Raw genomic sequence first — 17,923 nt, forward strand, 5'->3', positions numbered from 1 at the left:
GGGACACTACACATTTATCACTGGCTGCAGTGGCCAAAGCAACCATGTCAGTACCATGTCTGTGAGTAAAAAAGGCAGGGACCAGAAATCACCAAACGGAGCCAGGATGCAGGACTGGAGTGGCATTGGAGCAGGTGTCTATGATTTTTTCATTTGGTCAAACATGCTATGGGGGCTTATGAAAAAATTATCCAATCCTTCAAAACCCCCTTTAAGGGCCCAAGCAGAAAATCTGTGGGTCTTACTGAATCACACTAAACTGTGTAAAGTAATTAACACTGAAGAGGACAGTATACTACTACAGAGCGATCTGGATAGATTGGAGGCTTGGGCAGATAAGTGGCAGATGAGGTTTAACACTGACAAATGTAAAGTTATGCACATGGGAAGGAATAATGCAAGTCACCCGTACATACTAAATGGTAAAACACTCTGTAACACTGACATGGAAAAGGATCTAGGAATTTTAATAAACAGCAAACTAAGCTGCAAAAAACAGTGTCAGGCAGCTGCTGCCAAGGCCAATAAGATGGCAAAAGGGGCATAGATGCCCTTGATGAGAACATAGTACTACCACTTTACATATCACTAGTCAGACCACACATGGAGTACTGTGTACAGTTCTGGGCTCCAGTGAACAAAGCAGACATAGCAGAGCTGGAGACTGTCCAGAGGAGGGCAACTAAAGTAATAACTGGAATGGGGCAACTACAGTACTCTGAAAGATTATCAAAATTAGGGTTATTCACTTTAGAAAAAAGACGACTGAGGGGAGATCTAATTACTATGTATAAATATATCAGGGGTCAGTACAGAGATCTCTCCCATCATCTATTTATCCCCAGGACTGTGACGAGGGGACATCCTCTGCGTCTGTAGGAAAGAAGGTTTGTACACAAACATAGAAGAGGATTCTTTACGGTAAGAGCAGTGAGACTATGGAGCTCTCTGCCTGAGGAGGTGGTGATGGTGAGTACAATAAAGGAATTCAAGAGGGGCCTGGATGTATTTCTGGAGTGTAATAATATTACAGGCTATAGCTACTAGAGAGGGGTCGTTGATCCAGAAGTTATTCTGATTGCCTGATTGGAGTCGGGAAAGAAATTTTATTCCCCTAAAGTGAGGAAAATTGGCTTCTACCTCACAGTTTTTTTTTGCCTTCCTCTGGATCAACTTGCAGGATAACAGGCCGAACTGGATGGACAAATGTCTTTTTTCGGCCTTATGTACTATGTTACCTTGTGCACCAATTTCTTTATTTCAAAATCTTTATTATTAAGGTAGCCAATGATGGCACAAAGAATGCCTACAGCACGAAAAAACCCATGGACTTCATGTGCCACTTTAAAGGTTCCATTCATGGCTTTGTCCTGTGCCTTATAAGGCTTAAAGAGCCTCTGTCAACACTCTGTCAGTCCATCCGGAAGTGGATGAACCGGCGACTGAACACACAGGATGGAAATGTAAGTAAGCTCACTCACCTCTGCAGAGGCTTCACTGCCACCAATGATTGCATACATATCAGCAACAGCACATTATCAAAATAATGCATGCGGCAATAACTTGGATCTGTTAGTTATGCCACACAGTGAATGGTGCAAAATGTTTTATGCATAATTGACCACCAGAAGGATTTCTGAATATTTGTGTGATTTGTTTCAGGAGAATCAAGAGAGAAAGAGAGGAAGGGATGGGGAGAGAGGTGGACAAAGAGAGAGGGAGTGAGCCAGAGAGGGTCTGAGAGGAGCGGTAGGGGGAGAAAGACAGAGCAAGGGAGAGAAAGAGAGAGGAAGGGAGAGAAAAAGAGACAAAGAGAGAGAGAGAGTGGGAGAGAGAGATAAATGAGGGAAGGAGAAAGATAGAGAGGGTAGGTGAGGAGCGGGAGGGGGAGACAGAGGAAGAGAAAGAAAGAGAGAAGGCAGAGAAAAAGAGACAGAGGGAGGGTCGGAGAGAGAGAGAGAGGGGAGGGGAGGAGGGAAATAAAGAGTGAAGGAGAAAGCGAGAGAGGGTTAGGAGGGGGAATTAGGGAGGGAGACAGAAAGAGAGAGAGAGAGAGAGAGAGAGAGGAAGGGAGAGAAAAGAGAATGAGTGTGTGTGTGAGAGTGAGACAGAGGGAGGTAGAGAGGAAGGGAGAGAGAGAAAGTGGGAATGGGGGGAGACAGTAGAAGGGAGTTAAAGAGAGAAGAAGGGAAAGAAAAAGATAGGGGAAGAGATAGGGAGGAAGGAGAGAGTTTTCCAGGAAATCCGAGCACCAAATCAAATTTTTCAGTCATCTCTAGTCTATATGCTTTTTCAATCTGTAGTTGTACTCAATGATATTTCTATTCAATGTTAGCAAGCAGTGACTGGAGAAAAATGGGGGTTAGTCAGCACATCCCAATGCTCAGGTGCACGTCGCCATGACTGAAAGCACAAATGCAAAAACCAACACAACACAACACAACACAACAGAACTCTGCAAACACAAATAATAAATAATAAAATACAATAGTGCCATACTCGCTATAGAAAATGTACTAGTGCTAATGCTATGTTATAAATGTGAGATTTTTGGCAAATGCATTTTGTACAAAATCATTTGTGCCTGTCCGCCAACGACAAGGCGATCTCTTAAGGACAAGAATCTACACTAAATACTACCTTCACTGGTGCCGTTAAGGCCTCCATTTAATTCAGGGAATGCAGGCTCCACATGCATGCTGAGCCCACACTGTATAATGCAGGGAGAGCAGGCTACAGATTTTCACCTGACTACCCCAAATATAGAGAAATGAAAGCTAGTTATGGTGTTTCCATGCAATCTATAACCAGTAAAATAGCTTTATGGATAGACAGAAACTTGGGTCCTTGATAATTATGGTGCTGATTTATATTGTTACTTTGCTCAGTAATCCCCATCTTTGTTTGGATTCCATTTTCTGGTCACATTGCTGATATTTGTCTCCAAAAGTGTATCATTTTCATTGCTTGTGAATTTTTTAGTCCTGCATTTACAGTTTTACTACGTTGAGATGGTTTTTCTTTACCTTGCACGTTGGCTTCTGTTTTTATACATATGCTTTTACTATAAAAATACAGATTTTAAGAATATGAAATGCCATAAATATCCCCCAACAGGATCGTTTGAGAGCCAGACTTCCGAGCTTAAAAAATCACTTGTTTTATACTAGGCATATTGGTTTTGGACAGTGTGCGGTCAATGAATGGTATTTTCATATTTAGAATCACAGTAGGAGACTTTATTTTCAGATATTGTGTCTAGATATGTAGGTAAGTACCACACCGATTCTAAAGATAGTCATAAAGCCTAGACTTCTGTCAGCTCACACCTGTTTCTCCCGACCACCCATACACATGCATGCTCGGTGCATGTCCTCTAGATGAAGAGATGGGACTAAGCTGTCACCAGACACCTCTACTGGCAGCTTATCTCCCCTTGAGAACAGAAGGGTCATGCATGTTGAAATCCAACATGCCTGACCCTTCTTTGTCCTAACATCTGCTTTCAGGAGAGAGTTGGGAAATCACTACACATAGATGGTCAGATGGTTGGAGACCAACAGTTATATGCAACAACGTGTTCTCATCTGGGGGGTGAGTGGGGGGGGGTGGATCCACTAGTCAGCTTGTCCGGTAGAGAAGATCTTGAGCAGCACAGATAGGCAGTGTTGGTGCAGCAGAGCAGAAGAACAGGGGTAGCAGAGCTAGAGAACCAATGAAACTGTGCAAATGACTTGTGTATGTAGATAGATCGATAGATACAGTAGATAGATAGATAGAATATGTGTCTGAATCAGCAGTGGTCCGACTGCTGGGACCTCTGCCGATCACGAGAACAAGTTGCACTGAATATATAGTGACTCACGCTATCTGATAAATTTGGTGCATGGCTAGACGGCAATTATTAGCCGGTTTATTTTTGGGGTACACCTTTTCTGCTAAACTATGCCCATTTTTGAGATGGAAAACTAAAACAGGTGGATATTGCTTAGGTCTGAAACTTGATCCTACATTATGGGGGGAATTTATCCTCCCCCATGCCAGTTTTGTGTCACTTTTTAAACACCATTGCATCTAGCTTTAGGCGTGAGTGTCATTCTTACGGCACCCTCAATATTTTCTGAAAAGGGCCAGTGGCAGGAGCGGACATCTGAAGTATGTGCCTAATATATGATGAAGTATTAAATGCTAAGTTTGCCCCATCATGTCAGAAATGTTTCATATTTAGCTACATTTTGCAGTAAGGTCTAGGCAGAATTACATTAGTCCCTATCTCTGTATCTCCTGCTCTTCCACTGCTTTTAGTCAGACTGTAGATTGCATTTTTGTTTTTTTCTTTTAAGCTCCTAAGCAAAGAAACTAATAGTTTGTTACGAAAGGAAGATAATTAAATCCGTCTCTTCAATTGACCCATGACAAAAAGGCATCCTGTTGAATGTAGCCTGTGGTCGGATAAAGCTGATAACTGGAGGCCTTTGTGCTGTCTTGATGGTGACTGGAGGTGTTGAAAGCAGGTTCTTTTTAATAAATCACAAACTAGAAGATGCCAAACTGGAGAGGAAGCTTTTTGGGAAAAAAAAAGCCCAGAAGCCTTTGCATCTGGTCTCACTTAATAACAAATGCATTTCAACAAGAAACTTTTTCAATGCCAAGAACAGTAGTCTTAACCAGGCAACTGCTAGAGAAGATTGGAAAGAATCAGAACTAGAGAAAATGGAGTATAGGGCCTGAAGAGGCTATGAATGACTTTGTGCTCTTTAAATGAGTTTTCTTATCCTTAGAATACACCATCAATATCAGAATAATGGGTGGCCAACTTCTAGCACCTGAACCGATCAGCTGGCTAGAGGGGCCGTGTCCCCTCATTGTGTAAAAGGCACAGCTTTGCACATTTTGTGGCCTCTTGGTTTTGTAACTCTCAGCAGCTCTCAAGTGAGCTGCACAGTCCATTCACTTAGACCAGGCACAGCCACTACCAAATGCCTGGCAGACAATAAAGGGAACATCTCCTCTTCAGCCAGGGGGTGCCAGAAGTTCTAAGGATTGGTCATAAACATCAAAGTCCTGGAAAATCCCGTTAAAATGTACGCACCAACGCCTTAGTCCATGCACTAAGCATAACATAATGCATAGGTTTTTCTAGGAGAGTACTATTAAAGGGATTCTCTGGGAATAATATAATTTTTTGAAAGCCCCCCATATTTCTTCTATAAAGAGAAGATCCATACTTGCCTGCTCCCCGCCGCTCACATGCCCATGTTCGGGTCCCTGCACTGTGTTTACATCTGCTGAAGCATGGGCATAATTACATGCTCCACTGCAGCCATTGATTGGCTTTAGCAGTGATGTGGCCACAAGTAGAACATCCTCGCTAAAGCCAGTCATTGGCTGCAGTGGAGCATGTGACCATGCCCACGTTCTAGCGGATGTAAACACGGTACAGGAATGCAGGAGGCAGCACAGAGGACTTTCACTTTAGAACTCACATCACTGTACACCTGGGGCCCTTTTTAGACTGAGAAGGTCTTTTGAGCCAATCAGATATGTAATTTTGAAACTGTCATAAGCATCTATAGGCCCTTGGGGTATCTGGGAACGCTGATATAACTCAATGCTTACTCATTTGCTTCTGTAGACTCTCCACACCCACACTTTGAGGATGTCTCATCTTTTCTAGTGACACCAGTACCGCTCTCTGGCTCCTCCAGTGAGTACACACTTCGTCAACCACAATGTTCTGTCGTTCCAGTCCTAGCCGAATCTTCCGGAATCCACCACTCCACTCTCATTGCCCTCTTCTGTAAGGGGATAAACACTCTATATAGGAAAACTCATTTAAGTCCTTGACTGATGTCAACTATAAACTTTCATTCACCATAAGACTGAATACCTACAATGCTTCTCGAGTAAAAAAAAGTCTATTTCTACTGCAAAAAATTCCATTGAAATAGAGCTTTTGTTGAAATCTACTCTCGTTGCTTTGACATTTCTCCAAGGTGCTGTAACTTTCTGTTCACTGTGTCGTGCTGACAAGATGTAAAACGCAGAATATCGAAGTGTGCGGTAATTAAACATGGCAAGGGAAAGAGTTGTACCGAGACCTTCTGGTTTTCACAACCCCTCCTCATCACTCTTAGGAACTACACACACTGCAATTTTTGCGATAGTCAGAATATTTCAGCGTTGCAATCTTGGCAGCGTTCCAAAGGAACCAGGTGCCTCTGCTGGATTATGTTCAAGTAGCCTTAGGCCACCTACAGAGATTTCAGGTAGAATCTGGATTGCGTTCACCTCACAGTGCTGTAATGTAGATGAGTTTCAGGTACTTGTGAAGTTTTTCCAGATGGCTGGCACCTTGTCAAATATTATTATTACATCGCATCATTTCATCCTTCTGAAGTGGGATTGGCTTGAAAGATACGAGATGAAAAGTAGCATTGGACATTCCCATTCCTGCGTATTAGTTCTAAATCCAGATATTTGGTTTGGCGTAGGAGGCACGTGTGACCAACTAGTCAAAGTTCTTTGATAGTGGACTGAGCTGCTATGGAATGATTCTCTCATCATCTCTATTCATTCTTATGACTTGTTGGGTCTTGTATCAAGCTTTTTAATTCCGATTCCTCATTCCACATCGGGTAAGTGGTTAATTATTATGAATTTTGACCCCAAAAATTTTGAAACCATAAAATGAATATGTCCCAATTTATTTGGGATTTCTTTGACTCTCTTCAAGTCAATGGGATAAGTGCCATAGAGACCGCTTATATGAGCTCACTGGTGAGAAGCGCCAAACCCAAGTTACCTTGTTCTTAATGGGGAATGAAAACCTGTATAGACATCCCCATCCCACTACCATAATCCCCAAAACATTAGGTAAAAACGGTGTAGACAATGAATCTAATAATTATGGAAAGTAGACAGCAAGCACAAAAGCAGGCCATACACTGTAGAGCACTTGTTCGGTTGATAGATATCCCTTTAGACCCAAATCTACATATAAATGTTGGATGTGGTTGAGCATGCATGTTTTCTTTTTAAGGAGGAATGAATAAGCTTCTGTGAGACAGCTCTTAATGCCCTGGGACCCAACCCAACTGCCCAATCCTTTTTTCTCTCAACATTTGAGAAAGTTGAGTTGCCTCCATGCACATTAGATGTTCGTCCGGTCCCACCAAAATTGTCCAGATTGGTTGACATTGATTAAATGTTTCAAAAGCTGTCTCCTGTGTGGTCCCTAACACTAGTTCCTACCTGTTATGGGCCATGACAGCCACACAAAGTCCAGGGAGCACAGGTACAGCATGCACGCCAGGCACACACTATATACTTCTCCTGGAGCCAAATGGCTAATGGTAGGCGCTATAAAAGCAGACTCAGTTTTATACTGACTTTAAAACCAGCCTCCAGGGCAGACTAACTGGTCAGGTGTGCATGACTGCATGGAGATCGCCACGCCTCCAATATATACTACAAAGAAAAAAATGTGGGGGGTTCAGTCAGCACAACTCTGTATGCAGGCGCACATCTGCTTTTATAGCGTCTACCAGTAGCCATTTGGCTCCAGGGGAAGTATATAGTGGGCTCAGCATGCATGTTAGTACTTGCATCCCTGGATCCGATTGAAGCTGTTATGGCACCGGACGGGGTTAAAAGCAGAGTGTGCCTGGCGTGCATGCTGTACCTGCGCTCCCTGGACTTTGTGTGGCTGTCATGGCCCATAACAGGTAGGAACTAGTGTTAGGGACCACTCATAGAGGCGACCTTGACGCAGTGAGTGGCTTATTACGCTTTGGCCAAAATGTACACTAATGCCTCATTCAACATCCAGCAAAGAGGCAGGGCAGAGTGCTGGTTGCAGAGTGCCATTGCATTTGTGTTTTTGTGTTTTTGCGTAATTATAATTATAGTTGGTTGACCCAGAAGACAAGGGCCCAGAAACCTTAAAGGGGTTTTCAACGATTTTAATATTAATCTATTATCATCAGGAGGGGCCGTCACCAATATCTGATCATTGAGGTCCAACTCACCACTCACTTGCCGATCAGCTGTTCCTGTGTAGCTCTAGCTCCAGAAGTAAATGTCAGAACTACATAGCTCCATCCATTGTGTAGTGGTTGGAGCTGGTTATTGCACCACTATTCCCATTTGAGGTTAATGAGAGCAGCACTACAGTAACCAGTTCCGTCCACTAAACAATGGATGAGCTACTCAGTAACGGCTGATCAGGGGCAGTGCAGGTTGTCGGACCCCACCGATCTGTGGCCTATCCTGAGGCAATCAATATTAAAATCCTACAATCCCCCTTTAAGCAGCAGTTGGCACCACAGATGTCTCCATATTGTGATCCATATAAAGCTGTGTATGAGAGATATTCTATTCTTCTAGCAATACTTCTAGAGGAGAATACTTCTGTGATAAGGCATCTAATAGAAAATTGCATAATATATTTTCCATCAGGTTTAAGTAGAGTAAGACTCCATATCCATACATCTACCAGCGCTGTTTTAACTTCTCAAATTCGAGTTTATGGGCCAAGTGTTTTTTTCTTTTCTTTTGGTCATTCTTCTAAGTATCTATTATAACACAGTCATGTGCATAAGGCCTTAAATACGTTGGCCAATCTCATACACTGGGGAGATATTGCTAGGATATATCCCCAATGTCTGATAGGTGCAGGTCCCATTTCTGAGACCCACACCTACTTCTAGAAAGAAGCCCACAAGTGCATCTTCGGCCACCCTCTATTAATTTCTATGGCACTGCTGAAAATAGCTGAGCAATGGCTTGGCTATTTCTGTCAGCCCTATAAAAATGAATGGAGCAGTAATTGCGCTTTTGCGGTCTGCTTTCCATTCACTTCTATAGGAATTCCGAAAATAGCAGTGCACTCTGCTTGGCTATTTTTTGGTAGTCCCATAGAAATTAATGCAGGTCGGCCGTGCATGCATGGTCTACTCTCCTTCATTTTGCAGGTTCCATTCTACAGACAAATGAGGGCCTCTGGGACCTGCACCTATCAGAAATTGGGGTCATATCCTAGCAATATGCCCCAATGTATGAGATAGGCCAACCGCTACACTAATATCCATTAGGAATGAAAGCCTCTATTTAATTTCTTACAATATTACGGACATATTACAAATTTGAAGGCAAATTCAACGTCTTTTATATTTGATGAATTTGCCTTCAAATTTGCAATATGCCCATAATATTGTAAGAAATTAAATAGAGGCTTTCATTCCTAATGGATTTAGTGTAGAATTGCCTTTTCATGAATTCTCTCCATTATGGATGGGACATACTTTAACATATGACAATTGTCTGTAGTTAGTGTTGGTCAGGAATTGTGAAAATTGAGAGCAATCCTGGCTAAGAAAACAAAGACTGTTGGGTTGTAATTGGGGCTTCATAGGGAGATTGCCCTGGGGCCAAATGTGGACCAAACTGTTAAAAGTCACTTTGCACTTTGATCACTGGAGATCACACTGTAGTAGAAAGCTGATAAAGGCAGAATAGATAATCCTTCCTGAAACGTATTCATTGTCACTGATGTATTAGAGGTTGCTATTATCTAGTCATGATGAGGCTGATAAAGCTGTGTGGACAAATCTTTACAGTGAAGAATTCCTCTTTTTTTCCGGCTGCATTTTGCTGAAGGCAATAATTATCCTTTACATTCAAATTTGTCTGTCTTCAGAAAGAACCCAAGAAATCCATCTTTAGTTGTTTCATGTTCTACAATTAAATCCTATATAGTAAAACACTGGATGAAACTGCCACTAAAAAAAGATTTGGGAATATTAGTGGATTGTAAACTTAAAGGGGTTGTTATAGACATTGGTGGCATATCGCTAGGATATGCCAATAATGTCAGATAGGTGCGAGCCCCACCTCTGGGACCAAAACCTATCTCCAGAATGTGTGGCTGCTCTCCATTCATTTCTATGACACTTCTGAAAGTAGTATAGAGCGGACTCAGCTGTCCCAGGCATAGAACCTAATTGTGTGGTGGCCGCGCTTGCATGCTGCGTTCTCCGAGCTTGCTTGGCTATTTTGGGAACTCCTATTGTAATGAATTGAGAGCGTGCTGCACATGTGCTCTCCTTCAATTTCAGAGGCCCTTTCTGTAGGTAGGTGCAGGTCTCAGAGGTGTATTTGAAAATGTGAGGTCTATCATCCAGGAGCAGAACAGGGAGCAGCTACAAAGAGTGTTGACTCTCACTCTGGAGGACTCATGAAGTCTATACATTAAGCATACAACCAATTTGTGTACATGGGAGATGTGTTCTGCCTAATTTTCCTACTGGTGATGATGCAACAAAATTGTGGCCCCATTTATTATGCAGTGGCTAGGTTTGGGATAGTGCCAATGCTATGTGTGGTCCCTGGACACTGTAGAGGTGTCACTACATGTTGCTGCTTTTTAGATAGGATGGTGGGGCATGGTTCACCCTAATGGGAAATAAGTTCAGGGAATCAGGATTTGCAGTAAACCAGTGTGCTTCTTAGTTTAAACTCAAGTGCAAAACAATACAGGCAAGGCAATGATCTGGCTTCTCCTCCCTGGCACAAGAAGCTTCTATGCTGAGAAAAGGCCTGAGCTAGCTGTCCCTCTCTCTCAGAAGGCTGGTACCTTGACCAAAGATCTGGTGGCTCAGGGTCTGTGGCAGAGTATCCCCATCTCTTCTAGTCACTACTGCAGTCTGGCAGAGTCTCTTCTACTAAACACTGGTTTCTATCTGCAGCCAACTAGGGGCCATAACTGCTCTCCTTATATCAGTTTCTAACTGAACTAGACCCTTCTTGTAGGAGGGGTGGAGTGGGAAATAACAGCCTAAACAGAAAAAATGTCGCAATTTCAGTCTGTCATAGACTTGTATATAGTTTCTGTACAAGTCTATAGGAATGACTAAGCAGTTTTTCCAGACATAAAAAAGTCTTCAGACGTAAACAACAGAGCTAAACCAGACAGTCAAAAGGTCAATATCTGTTTTTTCCCTCTAAAACTCTGCATAGTCCTTTATAATAACTGTGAAAAATTTCTAACTTAGTGCATAGATCAAAAGTCCCAAAGTCTCTTATTATTAGTTGGCTGTGCATAAACAAATGAACAGGATATATTACAATAAACATAAAAATGCAGTTCAAAAATATAAAACAGCCTAAGTGTAAACAATGGTATAAATAATTGTGCAAGTTAAATCTTTCAATTGCATTAAAGTAGTTGATGGCTTTGTTTCATAGCAATAGCGGAAAATGTCCACAACTGTCCATAGTCCAAAGTACTCTTGTTTTAGGGCACTACAATTACAGTTGATCACTGGGAGATGACTGGGGGATCCTTTTTAAAAGAAAGAAAAACCAAGAGAGAGATTATCCAAAGTGGACATCCCCTTTAAATGGAAAAGTTGCATTAGGAAACACCATGTTGTAACCCACAAAATCATCATATTGAAGTGAATGTTTATATTTGCAGTGTAGCCTTTAAAGTTAAAATCTAGCAAGACTTCAAGTAAATTCTGGAGAAGGACACAGTGGGCATGAATTGTGTACACTTGACTTTTAAGACAAATTATATTTCTAGGATAAGTTATGGTCTGCATAAGGTGCTTAACTACATATTAAAGAAAACTGATGTTCTTGAGTAGAAGAATAAAGATGTTATTATCCCTTGGCACGTTCACACAAATTGTACGCTTCCCTACTGCGGGCATTTGTACTTAGTATTTAGAAGAACATAAACGGTTATGGATCATCTGCTTGCCACAGGCTAGACGTGGGCAGAACGGATTTAAGAAGATGAAAGACTTCCTCACCAACCTGACCTGTCGATGTGTCAGTTATCTGTGCCAGTTGCTTTTTGGGGAACATGAATCATCAACCTCCACAGTGAGTCAGAATCTCCACTTGACCTGAAACAAAGTCTTAAATGAATGGATACCCACCATCATGTTGTAACGTTTAAAAGCCTTATAATACACAGTCAAGTCTCATTACTATGACCGCCAGCTAATAGTCTTGTTGGAAGATCCCATCCGCCCCAGGGAAGACAATCAGCATGAATAAGTGTACGTGATGTGCAAGGATGGATTTATACCCAAATGAGAGAGGACCAGAGAATGCCAGGAAAACCTCCCCCAGACGAAAACACTTCCACCACCAGCTTGTGTTCTTCCAGCAATGGTTGCAGGGTGTTTGTTCTCTGATGTTTCTCACCTGACACGACAACATCCATCCATTTGATGAAGCAGAAAACATGACTTATTGGAGAAAGCAACCCTTTGCCAACCAGCAGAGGTCCAGTTCTGATATTACCATGAAAAGTGAAGCCTATTTTTTGCCAATGCAACTTCATTAGTAGAGTTGCAGTGACCATCCGTCCGCTTTTGAACCCCATATGCAGTAGGGTTCTCTGAACTGTTGTTTTAAACGTAAGTCTAGTAGGCCCCTGGTTCATTTTAGTGGTGAGCTGCTCCTTTGTAGCATGGTGGTCCACCCTTGCTCACCTTTGTAGCCGACAGTCACCTTTCAAATTATTGCATGTGGTGCTCCACAGTTTACACTTCACTTATTCGAAAAGTTGCCATTTGTCTACTTTTACCACAGCAGCACAAGAACAGTTCACACTGCACAGTTTCCGAAATACCACCATCCTTGGCCTGAAGGTCAATAATCCATCCCTTTTTGCAACTCTGATAAATCGCCCCTTTTACCCATGACAGCAACGAAGGATATGTGTGCAGACAGCCTATTGCACACCTTAAGCACCCACCAAGCTTGTTCACGACACATGACTTCCTTCATCAGCTATGTGCTGCCGACTTGGAAAGTCAGAAGTGGTCAAGATAATGTGACTGTGTAGAGTATGGATAATATGATATCTAAGAATTCCATAGTGATTAATGTGTACAGTACAGGCAATCCTGCAAATAGATTATGAACTATGAAATGTGGAGTTGCCTCGTGGCCATTACTATCCTGATGCTCTTTAGCTCTTAGAATACACTTGCACCTGAGATGTACCTACAGTTAGTGACATGCATTTATGAGAAAGTGGATAAAAGCAGGTGTCAGACTGTGGCCCTCACTCATCAAGCTAGGTTTTTCACCCTAGGGCAGTAGGGCTTGGTGTGTTTTTTTTTCTGGTCTATGTATTTTGTCATGTCCCTTGGGACAGTTTCTCTACCCTTGTCTCCTATCATTGCAGTTTCCTTTAGGGGGCGGAATCTTGGACAGGTATAATATTGGACTAACTATGGCTGTGTCCCTCTTTCTAAGGACCCCATAGTAATCACAAGAGCTGCCTCTAGGGAACACATGTCCTGATCTATACTGACCTAAAGAATTATTAGGAACACCTGTTCTATTTCTCATTAATGCGATTATCTAGTCAACCAATGGGAAAGAAAGGTGGGCTACAACAGCGGAAGACCCCACCGGGTAACACTCATCTCCACTACAAATAGAAAAAAGAGGCTACAATTTGCACGAGCTCACCAAAATTGGACTGTTGAAGACTGGAAAAATGTTGCCTGGTCTAACGAGTCTCGATTTCTGTTGAGACATTCAAATGGTAGAGTCCGAATTTGGCGTAAACAGAATGAGAACATGTATCCATCATGCCTTGTTACCACTGTGCAGGCTGGTGGTGGTGGTGTAATGGTGTGGGGGATGTTTTCTGGGCACACTTTAGGCCCCTTAGTGCCAATTGGCCATCGTTTAAATGCCACGGGCTACCTGAGCATTGTTTCTGACCATGTCCATCCCTTCATGACCACCATGTACCCATCCTCTGATGGCTACTTCCAGCAGGATAATGCACCATGTCACAAAGCTCGAATCATTTCAAATTGGTTTCTTGAACATGCCAATGAGTTCACTGTACTAAAATGGCCCCCACAGTCACCAGATCGTAACCCAATAGAGTATCTTTGGGATGTGGTGGAACGGGAGCTTCGTGCCCTGGATGTGCATCCCTCAAATCTCCATCAACTGCAAGATGCTATCCTATCAATATGGGCCAGCATTTCTAAAGAATGCTATCAGCACCTTGTTGAATCAATGCCACGTAGAATTAAGGCAGTTCTGAAGGCAAAAGGGGGTCCAACACCGTATTAGTATGGTGTTCTTAATAATTCTTTAGGTGAGTGTATAATATATTCTTTAAACAAGCAATATGCTCACTGATTGATTTAAATATGTCATTCATGTCTACCTGCAAAATACAAGTTTCGAGTAAATGCTCGAAACTGTTTCCTCCAAATACTGATTAAGGGGTGCTATATACCTGTTTCCGCCAAATACTGATTGAGGGGTGCCATATACCTTCTTCCACTAAATACTAATTGAGGGGTGCTATTGCTATATACCTTCTTACACCAAATACCGATTGAGGGGTTGCAATACACCTTTTTCCGCCAAATACTAATTGAGGGGTGCCATATACCTTCTTCCACTAAATACCGATTGAGGGGTGCTATTGCTATATACCTTCTTCCACCAAATACCGATTGAGGGGTGCAATACACCTTTTTCCGGCAAATACTGATTGAGGGGTGCCATATACCTTCTTACACTAAATACTGATTGAGGAGTGCTATTGCTATATACCGTCTTCCACAAAATACTGATTGAGGGGTGCCATATACCTATTTCTGCCATATATTGATTGAGCGGTGCTATATACCTGTTTCTGCCAAATACTTGTTGAGGGGTGCCATATACCTGTTTCCGCCAAATACTGATTGAGGGCTGCGATATACCTTCTTCCACAAATGCTGCTCTTCACTACGGACCTAGGCAGAGGGTCATTTAGAAAATGACAGGCAGAGGAAGAGGCAGACTGTTCCGCAGGGATGGTAGGGGTCGGGCAGGTGCACCAGGCCATGGCCTAAGTGGGCAGTTGGAGAAGGCGCGTGCTATAACTTCTAAGGGCGCACCAGAGTTGGTTGAGTGGCTCACTCAGCCTTCCGCTTCTGCACCCTCCTCATCCTCTGTATTTGCACCCTCCTCACTCTCTGCTGCGTGCACCCCCAAAGGCAACACCACCACCACCATAGCCCCTCCACTCAAGTCAGAGGAATTATTTTCCTATCCATTCCCAGACCTTACCGATGCGCAGCCATTCTTGGCATCGGATGAGAAAGAGGAGGTAGCAACGGCTGCCACCCAGCGGTCTGATGACAGTACCCAGATCAGCCCAAGGAGGGTGGTCCCCACTGTTGCTGCCTACTCCGAGATCTCCAATGTCAGTGGTGCTGAAGGTGACGATAATGACATGATGATGGACGTCACGTGGGTGCCCACAAGAGAGGAAGAAGAGGGAAGTTCAGAGTGAGAGATGGAGCAGCAGATAGGGAGGAGAGGGAGGAGAAGCAGGCAGAACTCGCAGTGCACAGGATGCAAAAAGCAGACTGCAAATGTATCTGGAGCGAGCCATCCACCATACACGGTCCCATCTTGCGCTCCCAGGATGCCAGCACATGTCTCCGCAGTGTGGGCATTTTTTTATGTGTCAGCTGCTGATAATAGTGTTGCCATCGGAGGCCTTTAGAAAATGTGTGACCATTGGCACACCGCAATGGAAGGCCCCCCGGAAGGAAATATTTCTCCCAGAAGAGCATCCCAGAGCTATATGGCCACGTTCAGTGGAAAGTGAATATATCTCACAGTGTCGGTGCCAAGATACATCTGACCACAAACACGTGGTCTAGCAAACATGGGCAGAGAAGGTGCATAACTTTTACTGCCCACTGGGTGAACCTTCTGACAGCCATCAAGCATATAATCCGTGGCACCCGTGTGGATTTGGTATTACCACCACGAATTGCATGCAGGACTGCCTCTTCTTCTCCTACTCCTACTACTTGTGCCTGGAAGACAAGAGCCACACCAGTCCTGCACTCCTTTCAACTTTGCGGTCACAGGTCGATCAGTGGCTAACCCCTCTCAAATTGACAGTTGGTAAAGTGGTGTGTGACAACAGTGCCAATCTGCTGAGCGCGCTGAAACAGGGCAAAATGATTCGTTGCCAAAACCCCGGGGTCCAGGACGTCTTGCGGCAAGCCAGGAAAATCTCTGGCCATTTTAGAAGATCTTACACAGCCATGGCTTGCCTTGCTGAAGTTCAGCGGCAACCCCACTTGCCCATTAGACGTCTGATTTGTGACTGCCTAACGTGCTGGAACTCAACTTTGTATATACTTGATAGACTGCTCCATCAGAAACGTGCCATTAACGACTACCTGTACAAACTCTGCGGCAGGACAGGTTCTGGAGAGCTTGGTTTCTTTTCACCGCGCCAGTGGCTGCTCATGCGCGACGCATGCAGACTTCTGCGGCCATTTGATGAGATCACCAAACTGGTCAGTCGCAGCCATGGCACCATCAGTGACATCGTACCTTACGCCTTCTTTTTGGAGCGTGCATTGTGTCGTGTCATTTATCAAGCCATCGAGAAACAGGAGCTGGAAGATGAGGAAGTCTCTATGCTGAATGAATTGCCATGGGGGGGGGGGGGGCTACTCCATCTGAGACAAGTCAGCAGGAGTCTGAAGAAGAATAAGAGGAGGATGGTGCCTGGGGGGGGGGGAGCAAGAAGAGCAGGCTTAAACTTTTTGAGGATCCCTGGTGTTGTCTGTGGATGGGGGAGAAGACTGAGGACAACATTCTCCTGGGCGATGAGCAGGAGCCAGGGGCGCTCTACTGCTTCCAATTTAGTGCAAATGGGGGCCTTCATGCTCCAGTGTTTGAAGAGGGACCCCCGTATAAAAAGCATAAAGGGCAAGGACTACTACTGGGTGGCAACGTACTTAGCACAAAATGGCGGACATGTTACCAGCATCACAGAGGGCTGGCAGAATGCAGCATTTCCAGGCCTTGCTGCGAGAGACGCTGCATTCTGCTGTTGTGGGCGCTGGCAGAGGAATTTCCACCCACAGAGGAACAGTTGCGGGTACCAATCCTACCTGCAAGAAGAGGGAGGTTTGAAAATGTGTTGGTCACTTCAGATATAAGATCATTCTTGCATCCATCCCATCGACAGCCACCCTCCGGATCCAGCCTCACGGAATGCCTAGACTGACAGGTGTCCGACTACATTGGGTTAACGGCCGATGTGGACGCTTTGACTACTGGGTGTGCAGGCTTGACCTGTGGCCAGCGCTGGCACAATTTACCATGGAACTCTTGGCTTTCCCCTCGTCGAGTGTCCTGTCCGAAAGGACGTAGAGCGCAGCAGGGGGGATTGTGACCGATAAGTGCACTTGCCTAGCTCACGACAGTGTGGACTACCTCACAATTTTAAAAATGAATGAGGCATGGATCTTGGAGGAATTCAACACCTGTGACGACCACGTTTAATTGAATTTCCTCATGCCAGCCCACACATATTCGCCACCACAGAGAACAAAGAATGGTCCCTGTCTTATGTAAATACAGCGGCATAAAAGGCCTTTTCTGTCTGGTGAATGACTAATGTTTGGGGCCTGTACTCCGCTGGCCTGCAGTAAAATTGTTATACGTTGACCACCTAATGTACCTCCAACCACATAATCACTTGATCTTTTCTGCCCGGTGAATGCCTTAATGTTTTGGGCCTGTACTCCACTGGCCTGCAGTAAAATTGATATCCAATGACCATCTAATATACCTCCAGCCATATAATCACTTGATTTTTTTTGTCCAGTGATTGCCTAATGTTTGGGGCCTGTACTCCACTGGCCTGCAGTAAAATTGGTATCCAATGACCGTCTAATATACCTCCAGCCACATAATCACTTGATATTTTCTGCACGATGAGTGCATAATTTTTGGGGCCTGTAATCTAACTGGCCAACAGTAAAATTGGTATACGGTGACCGCCTAATGTACCTCCAGCCACATAATCACTTGTTCTTTTCTGTACGGTGAATGCCTAATG

General features: G+C 43.8%; 1 protein-coding gene across 1 annotated transcript in view; it reads left to right on the forward strand.

Moving 5' to 3' along the window:
* Positions 1-17,923, forward strand: part of ADAMTS18 (ADAM metallopeptidase with thrombospondin type 1 motif 18) — a 172,629-nt gene that overhangs the window by 68,732 nt on the left and 85,974 nt on the right. The window contains exon 3 of the mRNA XM_044269301.1: positions 1,281-1,463. Coding sequence (XP_044125236.1) covers positions 1,281-1,463 — 183 coding nt within the window. The remainder of the gene's footprint in view (positions 1-1,280; positions 1,464-17,923) is intronic.

The sequence above is a fragment of the Bufo gargarizans genome, chromosome 10, assembly GCF_014858855.1.
Source record: "Bufo gargarizans isolate SCDJY-AF-19 chromosome 10, ASM1485885v1, whole genome shotgun sequence".
Classification (NCBI taxonomy): Eukaryota; Metazoa; Chordata; class Amphibia; order Anura; family Bufonidae; genus Bufo; species Bufo gargarizans.